Source organism: Lagenorhynchus albirostris, chromosome 19 (genome assembly GCF_949774975.1).
Source record: "Lagenorhynchus albirostris chromosome 19, mLagAlb1.1, whole genome shotgun sequence".
NCBI lineage: Eukaryota > Metazoa > Chordata > Mammalia > Artiodactyla > Delphinidae > Lagenorhynchus > Lagenorhynchus albirostris.
The window spans coordinates 53600918-53622429 of NC_083113.1; the positions used below are offsets into that span (position 1 = coordinate 53600918).

At 50.7% G+C, this 21512-nt stretch overlaps 2 protein-coding genes across 3 annotated transcripts in view; both read left to right on the forward strand.

Annotated features, from left to right (window-relative positions):
- GAN (gigaxonin) overlaps positions 1-19195 on the forward strand; it is a 102075-nt gene extending 82880 nt beyond the window's left edge. Inside the window, exon 10 of the mRNA XM_060131652.1 lies at positions 18506-19195. Within this exon, the coding sequence (XP_059987635.1) occupies positions 18506-18581 (76 nt within the window). The 3' untranslated portion in view covers positions 18582-19195. The remainder of the gene's footprint in view (positions 1-18505) is intronic.
- The window catches only part of CMIP (c-Maf inducing protein), a 264562-nt gene that overhangs the window by 8132 nt on the left and 234918 nt on the right, over positions 1-21512 (forward strand). The window lies entirely within an intron of this gene.

The following is a 21512-nucleotide window of genomic DNA, read 5'->3' on the forward strand; positions in this document are numbered from 1 at the left end:
ATACAAATTAAAAATTTTTTTGTTCTAGTTCTGTGAAAAATTCCATTGTAATTTGATAGGGATTGCATTGAATCTGTAGAATGCCTCGGGTATCTGTATCTGGGTTGGGGGGATCACCATTTAACCCACTACACGTACCAAATGCATGGAGGGGAGGTAAGCGCCCTCCCACCCGTGTCATCCAGGCACCCATAGACCTCCACAGAGTTTATTCCTGAGACAGTCTCTGCGTATATAGGAATATAGGTATAGCTGTATGTGTGTGTGTGTGTGATTTTTACACAAATAGTAGCATTCTCTACACACTTCTGCACTTGGCCTTTCTTTCTTAATGTATCTTAATGATCGTCCTGTAACTATAGCCGCCTCATTCTTTTTAACAGCTATGTAATACTCCATTGTATGGATGTACCAGGTTTATTTTTTTTTTTTGGCTGCATTGGGTCTTTGTTGCTGTGCACGGGCTTTCTCTAGTTGCGGTGAGTGGGGCTGCTCTTTGTTGTGGTGTGTGGGCTTCTCATTGCGGAGGCTTCTCTTGTTGCGGACCATGGGCTCTAGGCGTGTGGGCTTCAGTAGTTGTGGCACAAGGGCTCAGTAGTTGTGGCTCAGGGGCTCTAGAGTGCAAGATCAGTAGTTGTGATGCACGGGGTTAGTTGCTCCGCGGCATGTGGGATAGTCCCAGAGCAGGGATTGAACCCATGTCCCCTTCATTGGCAGACGGATTCTTAACCACTGTGCCACCAGGGAAGTCCCTGGATGTACCAGTTTTTATTTAACTATTCCCCCTTGATGGATTTTCAGGTTGTTTCCAATCATTTGGTATTTCCACCAGTACCACAAAGACCGTCTTGGTAAGTGATGTCTCTGTCCATGTGCATGAGCCTATCTGTGCAGAAAATTCTTCTTTCTTGCTTTTGAAAAGACAATGTAAGGAGATTAAAAGCTATCTTTAATTTATAAAAATCTTCCCTTATCCCCACCATGCCTGCCACTCTGCATATTCCCTTCCAGCCTGGTCCTCAATCAAGAGCATTTTGCAAAGTTGTAGGCACAAGAGACATTTTTATCCTGTTCCATAAGCTACATCATAAGAGTTTTCCATGTTGCCAGTCATCCATATTACATTTTTGTGGCTGTGTGACAATGTCCCTGGGCAGATGGGTCATGATGTACGAAGCCATCGCCCCCTGTGGACTGTTCAGGTTTTTTTCTCTTCCAGATAATACTGCAGAGAACATTTTCTCTCCAATAGCTTTTTTTTTTTAATAAATTTATTTATTTACTTATTTTATTTTTGGCTGCGTTGGGTCTTCGTTGCTGCGCACGGGCTTTCTGTAGTTGTGGTGAGTGGGGGCTACTCTTCGTTGTGGTGTGTGGGCTTCTTATTGCGGTGGCTTCTCTTGTTGTGGAGCACGGGCTCTAGCTGCATGGGCTTCAGTAGTTGTGGCACACGGGCTTAGTAGTTGTGGCACGCGTGCTCAGTAGTTGTGGCTCACAGGCTGTAGAGCGCAGGCTCAGTAGTTGTGACGCACGGGCTTAGTTGCTCCGCGGCATGTGGGATCTTCCCGGACCAGGGATTGAACCCATGTCCCCTGCATTGGCAAGTAGATTCTTAACCACTGCACCACCGGAGAAGTCCTCCAGGAGCTTTTTAATCATAATAAAAAAAGAGATAATTTCCTTAGAATAGATTTCCAAGCATAGTATTATTCAGTCAAAGGCTCTACAGTTTCACAGCACGAACTGCAAGTAGCCACATTGCTTTACAAGGAGACAGCCCTCTAGACACTGACATGGGTGGCAGCCGGGCCTGCGTAACTCACCAGCCCTCACCCAGTGTTGAGGCTTAGCTGCTCTGTCCAAAAGAGCACGTGTCCAGGGCCCTCAAAGTTGATTTGATCTGGGTGCCCTTGATTTCTCTGTTGCTCCCTACCTGTGCCACTGTGGATTCTTTGATCCCTGGCTTGGCATCTTGGCCTTGGTCCGACCACTTCACCTCTCTGATCAGATTTCCTCACCCAAAAAGTGTAGGGTGACCAACCGTGCCTGTTTTTCTGGGATGCGGGACTTTCCGTGCTGAAGTCAAGCATGTCCCAGTCAAACCCGGACAAGTTGGTCAGTCCAATGACGGTCGGATCATACCAATGCCCCGCAGAGACTTGCTGTAAGTATGAAACCAGCTGATTGGATGAAAGGGCAGCCCCAGTGCCTGAAACTGACTAGCACACCCTAAATGGGCACTGGGTGATTCATGGATGGTTCAGATCCTGTGTGCACAGAAGCTCTCCTTTTCTTAGTCCTCCATCTTCCCAGCACTGGGTGTTATTCAAAAAACTGGAAATAGAGTAAAGCGGTGCTTTCATCATAGTTTCTGTGACACTTACTCTGTTGCCCCATGGCTGAGGCACTCACAAATCGTCTGTGTTTGAGACTATCTCTGGGGAGCCCCCGGCCTTCCCACATGGCCTGGTGTCCCCGACCTTCTTCAGCCTGGCCCCTTCCCACACTCCAGGCGCCTGGCCTCTCTGAGGGTCACTTGCTCCCTGTCATTTGTGGGCCCAGTGGGCAGGAATTCTCAGGCCCCAGGAGCCTTTTCACCTCCGTCGCTCCCGACGTGTGCAGGTGGGAGGGTTTGTGAGTGGGGATTCCGGCCACTCATGAGGTTGACCATTTTCCATACATTTGTTTCCTCTTTGAATTTCCTCCTGGGCCTTTGCGAGGTTACAGCTTTGGGGTATGCATACCTTTTTCGCTGAAAACTGGGTCCCTGTTGTCTTGCTGACAGCTTTTTTCTTGCTGTATTTTTGTTCTTTTCTTTCCTGTTACCACGATGTGAAAGATGGACCTGAATTTTTTCTGTTTCTTTATGCCAAAAAAAAAATAATAGGGAGAGGAAATTGCCATGTCGTGTTGTTCTTTTTGATGTCGGTGTGTGTGTTCGTGCATGCACGCTCACAGATGTGGGTAAAAAGCTGCCTTCTGAAACTCACCTTGTGTGTTTTTGTGATGTCTGCTGGGGAGAAGGAGGGCATGGATGCCCAGAGAAGGGTATGAATCAAGAAGCATTTACCCAGACGCTTGGGGGCAATTTTGCATGGGTCCCACCCCTGCCCCTCACCTGGTGGGCACTCAGCATTTATTGAATACATGAGTCTTACCTTATTTCTCTCAATCCTTTTAAAGAAACATTCTAGGTGTAGCTGAAGCTCCCGACTTCAGGGGGCCCTTTTGTAGCTAAGTTTCTTCTTCCCTCCAGGGACATATCACCCCTCTCTGGAGTTTCTCTTCCTATGCTTGTTTTCATACTACTTCTATTCATTTATGTTTGCAAAAACTAGATCTAGCATTTTTTTATGCTTCCCAACCTTGTGTAAATGGTATGATACTGTCCGTGTCACTCTGCAGCTTGCTTGTGTAGATTGCTTTCCTTCTCATATAGGATTTCATTGGGCGGATGTCCCACAATTAATGAGCCATTCTTTGATTGGTGGCTGTATTGGTTTCCCAGGGCTACCGTAATGAAATATCACAGAGTGGGTGGCTTAAACGACAGAAATGTATTCTCTCACAGTTCTGTAGGCTAGAAGTCCAAAACCAAGGTGTCAGCAGGTTGGTTCCTTCTGAAGCCTGGGAGGGAAAGTCTGTTTCAGGCCTCTCTTCCAGCTTCGGGTGGCCTCAGGCATCCCGGTGCTTGTAAATGGCATTCTCCATGAGTCTTCCCAGTGTTCTCTTTCTATGTGTTTCTGTCTCTGTGTCCAAATTTTTCGCTTTTTATGAGGACACTAGTCCTGTTGGGTGAGGGCCCATTCGTATGACCTCATTTTAAATTAATTGCCTCTTTAAAGAACTATCTCCAAACACTGTCCCGTCCTGAGGTACTGGGCTTTAGAGCTTCAACATATGAATTTGGGGGGCGGGGGACACAGTTCACCCTATGACACGAGTGAGGCCATGGCTTTCCACCCTGGTTGCACCAATGCACGCTTGCCGGGGACATATAGACCTTCCTGCTTCTCAGGGTTCACAGCTGCTGACATTGCCAGGATTCTTCATTTTTGGCCAATTTGATGAAAGTGCACATCACTGTCATCTGATTTGCCCCCTCTCCCCGCAATTTTTAGTGAGATTGAGATCTTTTCATGTATTTTGTGTCTGCTTTGGTGAATTCCCTATTCGTACCTTGCCCATTTTTCAGTTGGAGTTAAGAGTGTCTTTCATACTCATTTGTAGGAATTCTTTGTAGATCCTGGATACTACCCTGCATTGCAAGCCTTTTCAGCTGGTCTCTGGCTCACCTTTATACTTGTTTATGGTCTCCTTTGATGTACAGAGGTTTTTCATCTCAACGTAGTCAAATGCTTCAAGCACCAAGGTTGATCTTGTTTAAGAAATCCTTCCCTACACCAACGTCGTAGAAATACCGTCTTATATTTTCTACTAAATAATTCCAAGCTTTGTTTCTCACTTTCTGGCCTCAGTCCACCTGGGATTTATTTCCATGTGCGATGGATGAAAAAAAAAAATCGAATTTTGTTTTCCCAGATGGATTGCCAATGGCCAGACTCACCCCATTTCATGCTCTGGTTTCCCTGGTGGGCCGAGGCCCCGGCATCCCGGTCCCTGACATCAGTATTCACAGCACACCCGGGGATTTTCCTCCTGAAAAGGGCTCAGTGCTCGAAACAGTGACGTCTGTGCCTGCTCCCAGGATGAGCCCAGCTGGAGCCTGCAGCTGTGGCTGTGTCCTTCTGGAAGGGGCTGCAGAGATGGATACGGCACTAGTTTCCTGGGGCTGCCATAACACATGACCACAAACTTGATGCCTTAAAATAACAGACACATATTCTCTCACAGCTCAGGAGGCCGGAAGTCTGAAGTCAAGGTGTCAGCGGGGTTGATTCCTTCTGGAAGCTGCAAGAGAGAATCTGTCCCAGGCTCCTCTCTGAGCTTCGCACGGCCTCCGGCAGTTCTTGGTATCTGTTGTCTTATAGATGGGTCACTCCAACCTCTGCTCTATCTCACATGGTCTTCTCCTCTACGTCTCTGTCCGTTTCCCCTTCTCTTTTAAGGATTCTCAGTGGATTTAGGGCCCACCCTAATCCAGGAGGATCTCATCCTGAGATCCTGCATTATATTTGCCAATCCCTTTTTCCGAGTCAGGTCACATTGACAAGTTGTGGGTGGAACGTATCTTTTGGGCGCCAGCATTCCACCCACTAGAGGTATTATCTGTAGTGGAAAGAAGAGTTTCTTCCTTCAACAGTCGCTTTCTCTCCCCGACACGCACCGCCTTCTGCCTCCCTTGTTTGGTGAACAGGGCGCCCAATCTGCCATTTTTCTTTTATTTCCTCCCCGATTCCCAAATCCAGTGATGAGTTATCCCATTCCTGGGAATATATCTTAAGGAACTGATTCAACAGCGTGGAAAAAAAGATCTTCTCGTTGTGGCTTTGTTAGTAATATTGAAAAGTTGGACATAACCCCCAGGAGAGAAGGTAATTACTTAATTACTTCAATAACATTTGAGCATCATGCAGACCAAGGAAGAGACTTAGAAGTAGATGGGGAAGGGAGAGAGCAGAGGAGAGGAGGATACACTTGCTGCCTCCATCGTGAGGGGGGAGGTTCTACTTGTGATGGCCCAAAGGATCACATAATGTCAATTAGGAAATGGACACCCAGGGAAGTCTCAGGTGTGATCCAGTGGCCCGAAGCTGGTCTGAGTCCATGAAACTAAGTCATGAGGGATAAGTTTTCTCTGGTGGACCAGGCTCAGCCAGGAAGGAGGTTTCAGGAGGAGGGCAGCAAGCCTGCAGGAACTGACCTACCTTGCTGGGACCCACGACTGGCCACCAAAATTACAAAAACATGGCAGCACGGAAAGGTGCCTGATTAGGTGAAACATGCAGCCTAAAAATTGATTCAGAAGAGTGCCTAGGGACTTCCCTGGTGTTCCAGTGGTAAAGAATCCACCTTCCAATGCAGGGGACGAGGGTTCAATCCTTGGTCGGGGAACTAAGATCCCACATGCCGCGGGGCAACTAAAAGCCCGCGTGCCACAGCTACTGAGCTCGCATGCCTCAACTAGAGCCTGCGTGCCGCAAACTACAGAGCCCTCGTGCTCTGGAACCCATGCGCCACAACTACAGAGCCCACGCGCCTTGTAGCCTGCGTGACACAACTAGAGAGAAGCCCGCGCACCACCACAAAGAGCCCGCACACCGCGACGAGAAAAGATCCCGCGTTCCTCAATGAAGATCCCGCGTGCCGCAACTAAGACCTGATGCAGCCTAAAATAAATGAAAAAATAATAAATAAATCTAAAAAAAAAAAAAGAAGAGTGCCTAAAAAAAAGAGAATTGCAGTATTTTTCAGCAGTCCTACTTCTGGGCATCTACCCATAAGGAAAAACAGGGATTCGAATACATGTGTGTCCACCCGTGTTCACAGCAGCATTATTCCCAATAGTCAAAAGGTGAAAACAAGGTAAATGTCCATTATCCACAAATAAATGGATCAAACAAATGTGGTCTGTCCACACAGTGGAATATTATTCAGCCTTAAAGAGGAAGGAAATTCTGACACATGTTACAACATGGATGAACCTTGAGGATGTTATGCTAAGTGAAGGAAGCCAAACACACAGGACGGATGCCATACGAGTCTCCTTATATGAGGGACCTGGAGTAGTCAGATTATTCATAGACACAGAAAGTAGACTGTGGTTGCAGGGCTGGGGGGAGGGGAAGAGGGAAGTTAGTGTTTAACGGGGGCAGAGTTTCAGTTTGGGAAGTTGCAAAGTTCTCGAGGTGGATGGTAGTCATGGTTGTGTAACAGTGTGAATACACTTAATGCTCAGAGCTGTACATTTATCCAGTGGTTAAGTGTACATTATATGTTATGTGTCTTTTACCATGGTCTTGTTACAAAAAGGATGCCTAGTATAGTAGTTGATTGGCGGAGGGGGGATTCAAATCGCAGCCACACCTCTTTGTGCGTTCTTCTGTCCATGTGGCTTTATTTCTCGTGTTCAGGTGCTGTATGGCCGTGAGGGAAGCCAACAAGGTTGCTGCCCTGCTGAAGGCTCCAGGCAACAGGGGCAGACAGACCTTCACCAAGTCACATCATCAAATACGGGCATGACTTTCCTATCAGTGATTAGGTCTGTGACCTTGGACAAGCTGCTTCTCCTTTCTGAGTTCATTTCCTTCTCTGTAAAAACAGGGACAATCACATGACTAGCAGTAATGCTGGAGGCTCCACGAGCACCCTCTGAATCGGCCGGGCGGGACTACTTAGCTCAGAAGTCCCTCCATATGGGTGAGTTCCTTTTCCGGAGTTCCACGTCAGAAAGAGATGCTTGAGGACAACACTGACATGATTCATGTTGCCCAGGGATGGAGTCAGGCAGTGTATATACACATATTTTAAGTCATGTACAATCCTTTGACACGCACAGAAGTTCTGGGTAATTCACCAAGGTGTGAAGAGTGCATGATAGGATGCCAGGTAGGAATATATATATTTTTAATATTTATTTATCTATTTATTTTGGCTGTGAAGGGTCTTAGTTGTGGCACGCTGGATCTTCATTACGGCATGTGGGATCTTTAGTTGGGGCACGCGGGCTTCTTAGTTGCGGCGTGCGGACTCTCAGTTGCGGCATGCATGCGGGATCTGGTTCCCCGACCAGGGATCAAACCCAGGCCCCCTGCATTGGGAGCGTGGAGTCTTACCCACTGGACCACCAGGGAAGTTCCAGGAATTTTTTTCTTGAATCCCTATTAAGGGATTTCTGGCTATAAGATCTTGGGCAAATAACCTGACATCTCCAAACGTCAGTTCAGTTTCCTCAAGTGCAAACTATGAGTGTTTTTCTTCTTTTTAACTCTTTATTATGGGAACGTTCAAGCCTTCACAAAAGAAGAAGAAATAGTCTAGTGAACCTCCATTACCCAGGGCCAAGAGGTAGCAATAAATTGCCAATTTTGTTTCATCTCTACCTCCCCACCCTTCCTCCGGCTGTTATTTTAAAGCAAATCCCAAACAAAGAGACTCTTAAAAAAAAACCCCACCACAATACCATTATCGTGCCTAAAATTTTTTAAAAAACAATTTCTGAAATCATCTAAAGTCTGATCAGTGTATAATCGTCCTCGGTTGTCCCATAAATGCTTTTTAAGTTTGATTTGCTTGAATCGGGATTCACAAGATCCACACATTTCATTTGCCTGATATATCCATTTCCCCAGAGTTTTGTTCTTTTCTTTTGGCTGTGTTGGGTCATCGTTGCTGCGCACCGGCTTTCTCTAGTTGCGGTGAGCGGGGGCTACTCATCGTTGCGGTGCATGGGCTTCTCATTGCGGTGGCTTCTCTTGTTGCGGAGCACGGACTCTAGGTGTGCAGGCTTCAGTAGGTGTGGCACGCGGGCTCAGTAGTTGTGGCGCACAGACTTAGTTGCTCCGCGGCATGTGGGATCTTCCCAGACCAGGGCTCGAACCCGTGTCCCCTGCATTGGCAGGCGGATTCTTAACCACTGCGCCACCAGGCAAATCCCTTCCCCGGAGTTTTAATAGGACAATTTTCAAATATCCAGCGAAGGCAGAAGGATTTTACAGTGAGCGTGTGTGTCACCCCCTAGGTTGAACCACTGACATGTTTACTGTGCTTTGTCACTTGCCTATCTACCTATCTCTCTACAGTTGGTAGCACTTTTAAGTTTCTTTTAACCTCAACACTCTCCTTGCTGTCATGTTTTTGTTTTGTTTTGTTGCCATTTGTTGAAGAAATCATGTCATTTGTCGTGTAGGATTGCTCATTTGAGGATTAAATGAGCTAATATGTGCATAGTGCTTAGAATGTAGTAGGTACCTAATTAACATCCATTATGACTTGTTTTGTTCTTCATCCATATCTTCTGATTTTTCCCAAGTGAAAATATATCCTTTTTGTAAAAAAAAAGTTTAAAAGCATTCCTGGGCTGCTAGACTTTTCAAAGTTACGTTGATTTGTAGCCACAAGGGGGTCTGTCTTCACTTTGTTTGCTGGGCCCACCCTATCCACTAGGCCCTGAGGAAGGACCGCCAGCATCGGGCAGTTGAAGATGGCAGAATGAGGGAGTGTCCAGGTGGGAAACAGAGCCAGAGGGGCTCAAAGGAAATGCCCCGGGTGGAATCTGGGGTCCAGGACCCAGGTCTGGCCCCTTCCTGGGGGCTGAGGGTGGTGACACCAGGAGGGAGGCCCAGAGGAAACGCAGTAAAGTGTGAAAAGCTGCAGAAATCCCAGGAGAGGGTGGAAGCAACAGCACACATCATTGGGACGGCGAGGGAGCGCACAGCCTGGTTTCGAGGGGCTGGGGCAGATGGGAAAGAGGAAGATGAGCCTCCCCCAGGGACTTGACTCCACAGACTCCTACAACAGGCAGACAGATGAGAAATACAAAGGATCCGGCATCCTCCATCAGCAGCTGGAGAAGAAAAGCAGGAGCTTGGGGGTGGGGGAGAGCTCTGGGTTGGGGGATCAGGAGCTCTGAGCCTGGATTTGCCACCCATCCATCACCTGTGTGGTCTTGGGTAAGGCTCCTTCTCTTCTCTGAACCTCAGTTTCTCCCACCTGCAAAATAGGAGGGGTGGACCGAGAGCCCCATAGGGCTTTCTTTTAGCTGTGGCAAGGCCAGTGTTCCGTCTCACTGACTGCTCCCTGGGGATGAAGGAGGGCGTCGCAGCTGCTGGGACCTGGAGGCACTGGTGATGCCCTCAGCACTTCTCCTTTCAAGGAGGCAAACACCCAGTCCAGGCTCAAAACTGTGAGTCACCAAGTCAAAGTACCAAATGAATACAGACTGTAGCTACACCGTCCTGGATTCCACTGCTCACCCGGCCCCTTCCTGCCCTGTGATCTTAGGTAGCATTCCACAAAGGGTTGCTGATGTCTGTCAAGGCTGAAGAAATGGGCAGGACCGACTTTTCCTGAACCCAGATCCTGGGCTTCCGAGATGCAGCTAATCATCGGGGTAGGTGTGGCTGATTCACCTTCGAGGAAAATCTGCTGAAGATTTTTAGCCAAACCAAATAGAGAAGTGAATAAATATAGAAATGAATCACTTGCCTGAATCTCTGGCCCAGGACCCAGCCACCTGTCCACCATCACCATTGTGAAACCGCAAGGCCAGAGGTCACACCAGCCGGCTTTGATGCCTGGGTCATTGTCATCCACGCTGAATGAAATTCATTAGTCCATTGTGAGCTGTTCAGGTTTAATGCCTCTGCAGTTGCCTGATGACACTGGAGCATGGTGGAGAAGGTCAGACAATGGGCCACCGTCTGAATAAAAGCTCCCTAATGCCCCGCCCAGGGTGCCCCAGTGGGTTCTCCTGAATCACGGCTGCTTCCTGGGAACTGCTCCCATGTGAGCTGGAGGACAGACTTGTGTCCATGCCTGTTCCAGGGAAAACAGGATGAGCAAAGCCTTCCAGGGCCATAAGGAACCAGGGCGTTACGGTGAGAACTGGCTGGGGTAGAACGGAGTGGTACTTCCAAAGCCGGCTTTGGGCTCTGTAAGGGGTCACATTATGCCCTTCAAAAAAGATGTCCAAAGGGGAATTCCCTGGTGGTCCAGATCCCATAAGCCACGCAGCACAACCAAGGGAAAAAAAAAAAAAAAAAAGATGTCCAAGTCCTAGCCCCCAGTACCGCCAAATAAGAACTGTGACCTTATTTGGAAATAGGGTTGTTGCAGAGGTAATAAGTTAAAATGAGGTCACATTGGAATAGGGTGGGCCCCTCATCCAGTATGACTGTGTCCTTATAAAAATAGAAGTTTGGACACAGGCATACCTAGGGAGAATGCCTTGAACTTGAAGGCAGAGCTTGGGGAGATGCCTCTGTTTACAAGCTAGAGATGGCCAGCAAACCGGCAGAAGCTACAGGACAGGCACAGAACGGGTCCTTTTCTCAGCGCTCAGAAGGCACCAGACCCGCTGACACCTTGGTTTAGAACTTCTAGCCTCCAGAGCTGTGAAACAGTACATTTCCGCTGTCCAAGCCACCCAGGCTGTGGTGCCTTGTTACAGCAGCCCAGGAAAGGAGTCCGGGTGCTGACAGGCCAGTATCCTGACTTGGTGGCCTCCCCTCTGGGAGACCTTGGGCAAGTTACTTTCCTTCTTTGAGCCTGGGGCCAAAGAACCTGAGACTCGGGGCCTGTATGGATAAAATCCAGCCATCCATCAGATTCCTCACCTGGACATTTGGAGGTGGTGGGAAGCTGGGAGATGGTGCCCACAGCCCTGGTGCATGGGCTGAGTTGGCCATTTCAGGCCCAGTGCCAGACACATAGCAGAGGCAGTCAGAGTCCCATGAAGCACTGGACCAGAATCCCAGAGAGATCAGGACAAAAGGCAGAGAGGAGAGAGGAGGCTTTGTGCAGACCCTGCCGTGATTCCTGTTCCTCCCAGGGCCTGGTTGTTCAGCGTTGGCTGGGTTCTCACGTGTCTGTTCTTCCCACGGACTCCCCTTCCTTGAGGTATCACGGGGACAGTATATTAACTGATCTCTTTGCCTGTCTTGGAAGTGCTTTGAAAACTGTAATGCGGGGAACACATTTTCTTGGCAAAAACCACCTTACTGAGCACCCGTTGCATGCAGGTTAAGAAGCTACAGGTCCTGCCCCAGGTGGTCCAGGCCAGGGGAGTGTCACAGGGCGGCGTGGAGAGGCAATAACAATGCTGTCATGCCTGTCCCCCCTGACTCCCACAGCTCAAAATGAAACAGTGAGGACAGCCAGCAAAGTTCCAGCATTTTCCATTGTCTACTGTAAAAGGCTTTTGCGAAATGTCAGAGATGGTGTTCATCCCCTTCCTCGTCTTTTTCTTCTCTTTTTGAGAGACATGGGCTAACAGAGAAATTATAAAAAACATGATTGGGGCTAAAATAGGCAACATGGCGTGGTGGCTAAGAGGAGTCTGGTACCAGACTGGCTGAGTTCAAGTGTGACCTTGGCAAGTTAATTAACCTCCCTGCTTGTCAGTTTCCTCATCCGTACAATGGGCACAGTAAACCTCATTGCAATTTTGTGAGGATTAATTTAAAGGAGTCCACATAGGCGACGTGCTCACACCAGGGGATGGCACACAGTAAGCCCTATGTGGTTATTTGCTACTATTACTAATAAAGTCAAGAAATGCACAAGGTTGGGGAACACAATGAAAGAAGTAGTTGTTATTTGGGATAAGACGTTCCTTGGGGTGGGGGGGGTCTGACCAGATCACAGTGGCCCACCTGACCGTCCTCCTCACCTCTAAGGAGCGGGTTGCCAGCAGCCATATTTGTGCAGCTCGGCTCGGACACTGGCTAGGGTGGGCATCTGGGCCAACTGAGCAACCAAGTTCTTCCCTTAGAACTGGACCAAAAGAGAGCTCCTAGTTTGTTGATCCTGCTGGTCTCTCGAGTGGTCACCTTCTGTCAGGCGGAGGCAACACAGCAGAGAAAGCCAGGATGGGGGGGAAGGATGAGTCAGAGAGAAGCAGGTACACAGGGCAGAGAGAAGCTCCTGGGTCCCTGGCTTCTGGCTCTTGCTGAGACCTGCCTACCTTTATGCCCTTGGGGTTCTGGGAGACACCCTCGATTCCTGAAAAGCCATTTCCACCCTTTCTGAAGCTACTCTGATTGGTTTCTGTTGCAGCCGGGGTCTTGGTGAATACCTGGATGCCGCAGCCTGACTTCCCCGTGTTTCTTTGCGTCTGCGAGGGTCTGCTCCCTGGAGTTAGTAGAGGAAAATGTCCACTCCTCTCCTGTCAGCCCAAGCAGACTGCAGTTTCAGTTTCGTGCTGTGGTTGAAGAAAGAAGGGACCAGGAGTTGAGCAACCATTTATTTCCCTACCATGTATTGGGCACTGACTTCTTCCTAAACCTTGTTCTGGGCACTTTACATGCATTATCTCATTTGCTCGATTGTGAGTATCACGATTGGGTCTCTGTTTCACAGATGAAGAGACTGAGGTTCCGAGAGGTTAAGAGGTTTGGTTAGTATCACCCACCTGAGTAAGGTGGACAGCTGGGCTCCAGATCCAAAGTTTGTGCTTTCAGCCTCCTTCCCATCCTACCTGGAGCCCCTGGCTGGCATCCTTCTGCTCTCCTGCTCTGGGATCTCGCACAAACCCTTGATCGTGCCTCAGCTGATGAAAGGGGGGTGTGGGGAAGTTTGGGAAGAGCCACACGTACTCCACACATGTAACACGTTTCCCTGCCCCCCTCCGATACTTCCTTTCCTTTTGCTTCTTAGCAACTGACTCAGAGCGGATGAAGGGGAAAGAAGTGAGGTCACATTTAAATTGGTCAATTTGAGCAGCTCACCGCAAAGGCTGGTGTGGGAGAGAGATGCAATTAATCTGAAAAACACAGTGGTTTTTATTTTTAAAAATATGATCCATGGCCTTCAGTCCTCCGTGGAGCTGTGCCAGGCATCCACTTCCACGAGTCAGCAGCAGCCTGGCCTTCGGGCTCTTCATAAAGTCCCCGTGAATTTTAACACAAACGAATGGCATTCGTCTTCATTTTAAAAAGTGAAACAAATCAATGCGTGTTCATTGTAGAAAATTTGGGCTTGGGGGGTGGGAAGAGAGGCATAAAGAAGAAAACAAATATTTCCCTGTAATTGTTACAGCCGTGTAATGCTTAGATTAGTCAGCCACGAAAGGAACAGACCACAATACGTGCACCAACACAGATGGATTGCAAAAATTGTTATGCCGCATCAAAGAGGTCAGACCCGAAGGAGGATGTATCTTTTGACTCTATTTATATGCGGTCCAAGAAGTAGTGACAGTAGTCAGATCGGGGGTTGCCTAGGTCCGGAAGTGGGTGGCTGGAATCAACGGCAGAGGAGCGTAAGAAACTTTTCTTGGGTTGTGGGAATGTTCTACGTCAATACCTTGATTGGGGTGGTAGTTACCTGGATGTAGACATTCGTCAGCCCTTATCAACCTGTTCTTTTAAAGTGGGTGCGTTTTATTTCATGTAAATTATACTTTGATGATGTTGATGTCAAAAGGGAAAAGAATGACCTGTAATCCCACCACTCCAGAGGTAACCGCTATTAAGGTTTTGGTGTGTGTATATAAATGAATCCACTGATTGTGTGTAACAAAGATTAGTTCCAGATAAATGTTCAATCCTCTGTGATACTTTAAAAAAAAATTAACCTCAGATTTAATTATTTGGGGAGAGTGAGAAAGAAAGGCAGAGCGGGTGGTACTCCATGTTCCTTTGATGCCCACCTTTGCACCCCCAAATCCCCCAAACCAGAGAAGTGGGCAGGGTGGCACAGTCATCACTCAGCCACCCAGTATCAGAGGCTGTGAAGTAGCAATCGTGCTCCCACCCGCTCCTCCCTTCTTCCCCACCCGTGAGCCTAGAAAATGGGCTGACTTCACATCAGCTCAGAAGCAGAAGGGGGATGTTCCCCAACTTCAGGATGAAAACATGACTCCTCTCCCTATACCAGGAGAATAAGCACATTTTATTATTCAATCAGTACATTAAATGCCATCGGTACAGAGTGTGTGTTCCGTTATGCTGGTGTCTCATGCCTATTAAAAATGAGGTTCGGGGGCTTCCCTGGTGGCGCAGTGGTTGAGAGTCCGCCTGCCGTTGCAGGGGACACGGGTTCGTGCCCCGGTCCGGGAGGATCCCACACGCCGCGGAGCGGCTGGGCCCGTGAGCCATGGCCGCTGAGCCTGCGCGTCCGGAGCCTGTGCTCCGCAACGGGAGAGGCCGCAACAGTGAGAGGCCCGCGTACCGCAAAAAAAAAAAAAAAAAAAAGAGGTTCGGGAATGCTCTCCTGGATGATGTAATTTTGAGACAGTTTTCAGGTGGAGCTTCCAGAGCGTTTCCCAAAAGCAACAGTGCCATGAGCAGCTATGAAATTAAGAACAAACGATTCTGTCGTCTGCTTTTGGTGCTTGGCATATGATTACAGGCATGGCTTCATGCCATTAAAGGGCTCTAAAAACACGACTCAAAACAGGTTGCACCTTATTCATCCTGTGGGTCCTCGTGTTCCTTGACAGTCTGATAAAGCTGGCTGCGAGTTTCCTCCGGCCCCTGGGAAGTGGCATCTGAGGAAGGACGTGCCGTTGCATGAACGTGGACAATATAATCTCCCCCAGACTGGGAACCACAGGCTGGCTGGGGAGCAGCCTGTACCGGCTGACAGGGTGGGAAAAATGTCTTCCTTTAAACCAGGGGTTCTCAATCGGGGCTGATTTTGCCTCCCAGGTGACATGGGGTAACGTCTGGGGACATTTTGGTTGTCACAAATTGTGGCTGCTCCTGGCATCTGTGGGTTAAGGCCAAGGATTCTGCTAAACACCCTGAAGTCGTCAGGACAGCTGTCTACCGCCAAGAATGATCCAGCCGTAAATGTTAATGGCGCCAACGTTGAAAACCCTGCAAAGGTGCTGTATTGGGTATCTGTATCCCAGTTGTTGCGCAGATGGGAAACGTTTGGAGAAGTGATCTAGAGGAGCACCTGCGATCAGGGCCGTGGAAACATGGGTTCTAAAATGACAGTGGCAACACAAAATAGCCAACGCTTATTCTAAGTGCTAACCCAGTGCCAGGCTGTGAGCTCAACATTCATTATCTCACTTAATTCCTTTGACTCTGGAAAAAGGTACCGTTGCAGTTCCATTTTATAGTAAATCAACCAAAGATACACAGAGCTGGTAAAGGAAAGGCCAAGGAGTTTGTTTTCTTCCTCGCATACTTTTTTTTTTTGAGGGGGGATGATTGGGGGAGGAGGGGTGTCTGATTCCCCTCACTTGACTATGAGCCCATGAGGGCAGCATCTTGTGTGAGCTGGATCTGTAGTCCCCAACAAAGTCCTTGGCACTCAGTAGGTGCTAACAGACACATGTTTAATGGAACTGAATGAAAGAAGGAAGGAAGGAAGCAGGGCAAGGTGGCCTAGTGGTTAGAACGTTGGTGTTGCAGTTTGATTTCCAACCATTCAACAGATAACCATAGAGCATCTTCTCTGGGCCAGAACAGGCAGGGACCTGCTCAAGCTGACCTATACTGGCTCATGAGAGCTGATTGTTAATTTTTCATGAATTTTGCAAGCTGGTTGTCAAACAGCCATTAAACAAGATTGAATTAATATAAAGTTACGATTAAATAAATCATATTCTTAAAAAGGTAATAAAACTCACCACTTCCTAATTATTTGACTACATATTATACTACATTTTGTATCTCCATTCTGTAGGTTATTTATGTCTCTTTCAGGGGTCGCCAAACTTCTTCTGTAAAAGGGCCAGGTAGTAAATATTTTAGCCTTTGTAAGCCATGAGCTGAGTGTGGCCCCTCAGCCACTGTTTGCTGCCCCCTGGAATGTTCTATCCGTAGGGTAGAAACACTCTACAATGGGGTGCGTCTCTTCCCAACTTCACGTTCAGTGATGCATGTTGATAACCTGAAAACGGCCATGGTGGGAATATTTCCAACTGGGGAATTGTCAAATGCTATAAATCAGGGCTTCCCCGCCCCCCGCAAGCCGATGGTTAAACATTTCACCAGCACGCCACCGGACACAGTGATGCGCGGAACTGGAATGGACCCTGCCCTCTTGCAGGGTACAGTGTGTTGGGTTCGTGCACCCTTTCATAGCTGGGGGCGGGGGCAAGGAGGGAGCTGGGCAAAGGCTGCTGGAGACCAGTCCGAGGAGGACACCCACCTGTGGGCGTCTGCCGGAAGGGGCAGGGCTGCTAGAAGCGGGTGCTTAGGTGGTCCTCTCCTAGGGCTGGCCGTCAGCTCCTATGCTCTCCTCCCCACCAGGGACCCCTTTGTGGGCAGCCAGGGTAACAGGTCTGTCTTTCCGCTCTGAGTTGGCTCCAGGGGTGACTTGAGGGACCTTGGGGTTGAGATGTGAGCTCACGAGGGCAGTTCCCTGCCTGCTCACTGCATTCTCCCAGCTCCTCAGGCGGAGTAGCTTCTCCACCAGTACGGCCCGGGGTAAGCCCGTAGTGGTAATAAGTCTCCCACTTGCTGACCCGAGTGGGAGAGGTACTTCCAGTGAGCAGGTGAGAGCAGAACGTTGCTCTTTGGGACTGCCAGCAAAGAATGCAGAACATGGCAGCTCTGTCTGGTGACCTTTGTGAGTCAACTGGCCAGTGGGGGCCCGAGGAGAGTGAAGCGTTTGTGAACTTGCGTGCCCTTCCTGCTGCTCCATAACCCTCTGAAGTTTGACGCCGGGAGGGTGAACTCTAAGGGGCCTGCACTGTTCTCTGCAGAGTCAGGGTTCTCGTGGCACCAAGGATGACCTGGGTACATGATCCATCAGTGGAAACTTGATGGGCTTGTGTTTCCTACAGAGGCTGGCGGGCTGGAGGGAGGGGACTTCTGAAGGAATCTGACAGTTGGACTTACTCATTTTTAGGTCAGGAACCTGGGACAGTGGGAGGCGAGGGGCTCTGCGTATCACCAGCTATCAACGTGTCCCACCTTCTCACACCCTCACTTACTGACCTCGACCTACTGCCTGTGCGTGCCTAGGCAACAGAGGATAGGAGAGTCTGACCAAAAGTCACTGCCTATTTGCCTGCAGGCACTGTGTGCCGCTGTCCACCAGGAGCTCCTGGTTTCTGTTCTCAAGGAACTTCTGGCAGCATCTTGGGGGCTCCATATCACTGACGTCAAACTCAGGCCAAGAAATATTCTTATTGAAAGATGACATTGATCAGATTCAACACTTTCTTCCTGAGTCCCTGCTCAGGAAAACCTTAACAAAGGAGGAGCGGGAAAAACATGGACTTGCAGGTCAGAATTTCGGGTACAAATCTTGGCTGGATCCCTATGGTTGTCTGATCCTCTCTGAGACTCAACTTCCTCGCCCTTAAGATGGGGATGGTAAGAATTTTTGCCTTCTGGGTTGGTTGGAAGAAAGGAGAACAAATATCGATATATAATGCCCCCACAGGACAGGAATAAAGATGCAGACGTAGAGAATGGACCTGAGGACAGGGGGAGGGGGAAGGGTAAGCCGGGACGAAGCGAGAGAGTGGCATGGACATATATACACTACCAAATGTAAAACAGGTAGCTAGTGGGAAGCAGCCGCATAGCACAGGGAGATCAGCTCGGTGCTCTGTGACCACCTAGAGGGGTGGGATAGGGAGGGTGGAAGGGGGGACGTAAGAGGGAGGAGATATGGGAACATATGTATGTGTATAGCTGATTCACTTTGTTATCAAGCAGAAACTAACACACCATTGTAAAGCAATTATACTCCAATAAAGATGTTAAAATATATATATATATATATGTCTATATATATAACACCCCCAACATAGTACCTGGCACTTGGGTGCTGGTCATTTTATCATGCTGTTCCTGTTTAATGCTTACAGATCAACCACCATATCAAGCAGTGTTGAGGATGTCTGGATAAAATCAGGGATCCTCTGCCTCCTGGTGAATCACGTTCTGCTGAAGTTTTGCCCCCTGAACAGGGGGAGGAGGGTCCACAGATGTCCCTCGAGTGGACACCAGCTGCTTTGTCTGCCACCGAGCCTCCCCACTCCATGATTTCCTGCTGGACCCCATCACCTCCCTCCCGGGTACCCTCAACAGCCTCCTCACCAGCCTCCCTGCCTCCAGGCTGCCGCTCTGCAAATCTTGTCCATGTCATGCTGTGGCCAGTGACCTTATGAAGGTGATATCTACAAGTCGCTCCCTGCATGCCCCACGTGGTAGCTTCCCACTGCTCTCAGGGCAGAGTCTGGTCCCTGGGCCTGCATTTCAAGGTACTGCCCGCTCAGCCCCTGCTCACCTCTGAGGCCTCTGCCCTGCATCCCCTGGGCTCCTTGCATGCCTTGGCAAAATGTCTGGGGCTCCCCTGGTGGCACAGTGGTTAAGAATCCGCCTGCCAATGCAGGGGACACAGGTTCAAGCCCTGGTCTGGGAAGATCCCACATGCCGCAGAGCAACTAAGCCCGTGTGCCACAACTACTGAGCCTACGCTCTAGAGCCCGCGAGCCACAACTACTGAGCCCGTGCACCACAACTACCGCAGCCCACGCGCCTAGAGCCTGTGCTCCGCCACAAGAGAAGCCACCACAAGGAGAAGCCCGAGTACCGCAACGAAGAGTAGCCCCCGCTCGCTGCAACTAGAGAAAGCCCGCGTGCAGCAACGAAGACCCAACGCCGCCAAAAATAAATAAAAAACAACAAAAAAAAGTCTGGAGTTTCCTGCACAGGCTGAGGGTCTTCCCACCTCTTTGCCTTTGTATGTGCCGTCCCCCCTTCCAGGAGCACCTTTCCCCTTCTTTACCTGATTCCTAAAGACCTCTTGGAGTCAGGACGTGTCCCCAGTGCCACAGCCCGGCTGGGTTAGATACGCCCCTCCCCCTCCCTGTAGCCCCAAGCACAGTGCGGTCATTGTCTTTACATGGTCTTAGACCCTGAGCTCCGCACCGGGGCCCAGTCCTGGCTAGCCAAGTGAGCCTGGCAGTCTCCCTGCATCCTCACCTGCAGGAGGGGATGCTGATGGGTCAACCCTGTGTCATGGGTTGCTGTGAGAAGGAAAAGTTGCGTGCGTGCTTAGGACGCGGGGAATTACTCCTGCAACCGGCAAACAGCAGGAGCTCAATCAAGGTTCGGACAACAGACCTAACCCCCTTGGCGGCGTGGCCTGGGCGTCTTGGTCACAACCACCTGCCATCCCCACCTCCGGCATCCACGTCTGTGTCACCGGGTGGGGTCTCTGGCTTGCCTGACTCCTCCTTGCTTGATGGTTTTCTCAAGGCCGTTGATGTTCAGAACTTCAAGAACAGAATTTGCCAGGAGGCTGTGGGGAGTCAGTGAATTCCCCATTTTCCCGCCTAACTGTGCCTCCCCAGGGCTCACGAGGAGAGAACAGCTCTGCCCGTCTCCTGGGCAGGCTGGAGATGCGTCTTCTCTGGTGAGGGACACATGCGGGGGCCCTGCCTTCCACCCTGGCCCCAGCCCTGGTCGGGATCAAGTGAGAGTGTTTTGGGGGGCCCTCATCTTGTATGTTCTTGGGAGAGAGGGGGAGGGGGCAGTCCCCACTGTAGGGCTGCCGTGGACAAACTTCGACACTCATGATGCAATTCAACGCATGCTCACACACTTGTGTGTTCACTACAGAGACACCTTCACTTAACAAAAAAGGCACAGACCTGGGGGTTTTAATGATATTAACTGCAGAAGTGCGTGGATGTGAGAAAGCCCCACCTCAGAGCAGAGCACTTGCTGCGTGGCTTTTGGTGCCACTCCTGATGGCAGAAAGGGAACGTTTTTTTGTTGCACAGCTGGCGTTCCCGAGTGACACCATAGCTCATTCCCCAAAGGGGCTTCCAGTATGATTCTCTCACAGCTCTGCGCAGGACCTGGGATGAATGACCCGGTCCCGGCCTGAGGGGAGAGGTAAAGAGGCTGGAGCTGCTGGGGTGCAGGCAGAGGAGGGGGGCGCCGGTAACGCTGGGGAGGGATTTTGTTGTCTAGGATCCTATTAGGAGCTAATCAGACTCCAGGGGCAGAAGGAAGGAGTGGGGCTGAGGAGCCTGTCCCATCCCCCCAGTAGGCCTGAGGACCCCAAGGGCCACGGCGGGCAGACATTTCTAAATGACCAGGAGGCCTGCAGAGTGCTGCAGGCTGAGCCAGGGCAGCGTGGCTCATTCCCCGGATAACTGACGGGACACATTCAGTTCAAGGAAATATCTCTGTCTTGTGGCGCCATCTGGCCAGCCAGGTGGACAGCTTCCTGCCTGCGGTCCTGTCCCCACACCTTCGGCCCGGCCCAGCCCGGCCCCGGTCCCTCGGGTTTGCACCTGGCCGCAACTCCGCCATCCGCGTGCACAGGTTTCGGGGCGCTGACATTTCGGATCCCGGCTGGCCGCGGGGGTAAGGGTGGGCTGCGGGGGCCGCGGCGCGTTCTCAGAACCGTCGGGCAGGCGGGCCGCGCGGCTCAACACCGGCCTGGGCACCGGCGGGGGCGCGGCTCGGCGTGACGTCACGCGCCCCGCCCCCGAGGCCCCCGCCCACTCCCCAGGTTCCGGGCGGGGCGGGCCCGGGCCTGCCAGGGCTCGCCCGCCCCAGCCCCCTCCCCGGGGGCCGCCCCCTCCCGTCGAGCCGCGCCTCGGCCCCTCGCGTCCCCGCCCGGCGACGGACTCCGCCTGCGAGAGGCCGAAGCCGCGGCGGCAGCCGCCGTTGCCGCCATTGACGTCAGAGGGGCGGGCACATGACCCCGCGGGGACCAATCGCGCGGGCGCCGAGCGGCTTCTGCAATCTCTCAACTGAGCCGGCCCCCGCGGCCCCCGCCGCACACTCGCCCGCGGACGGCCGCCCAGACACACGTACTGTACACACGAGCGGGCGGCGGGGCCGAGACACGCCCGCCCGCGCGGCCCCCGCTCGCCGCCGCCGCCACCGGGCCCCCGGCCCCCCCGCCGGCGCTGCCCCGCGTCCCCGCCCGCCCGCCCCTCCGCCGAGCCGGTC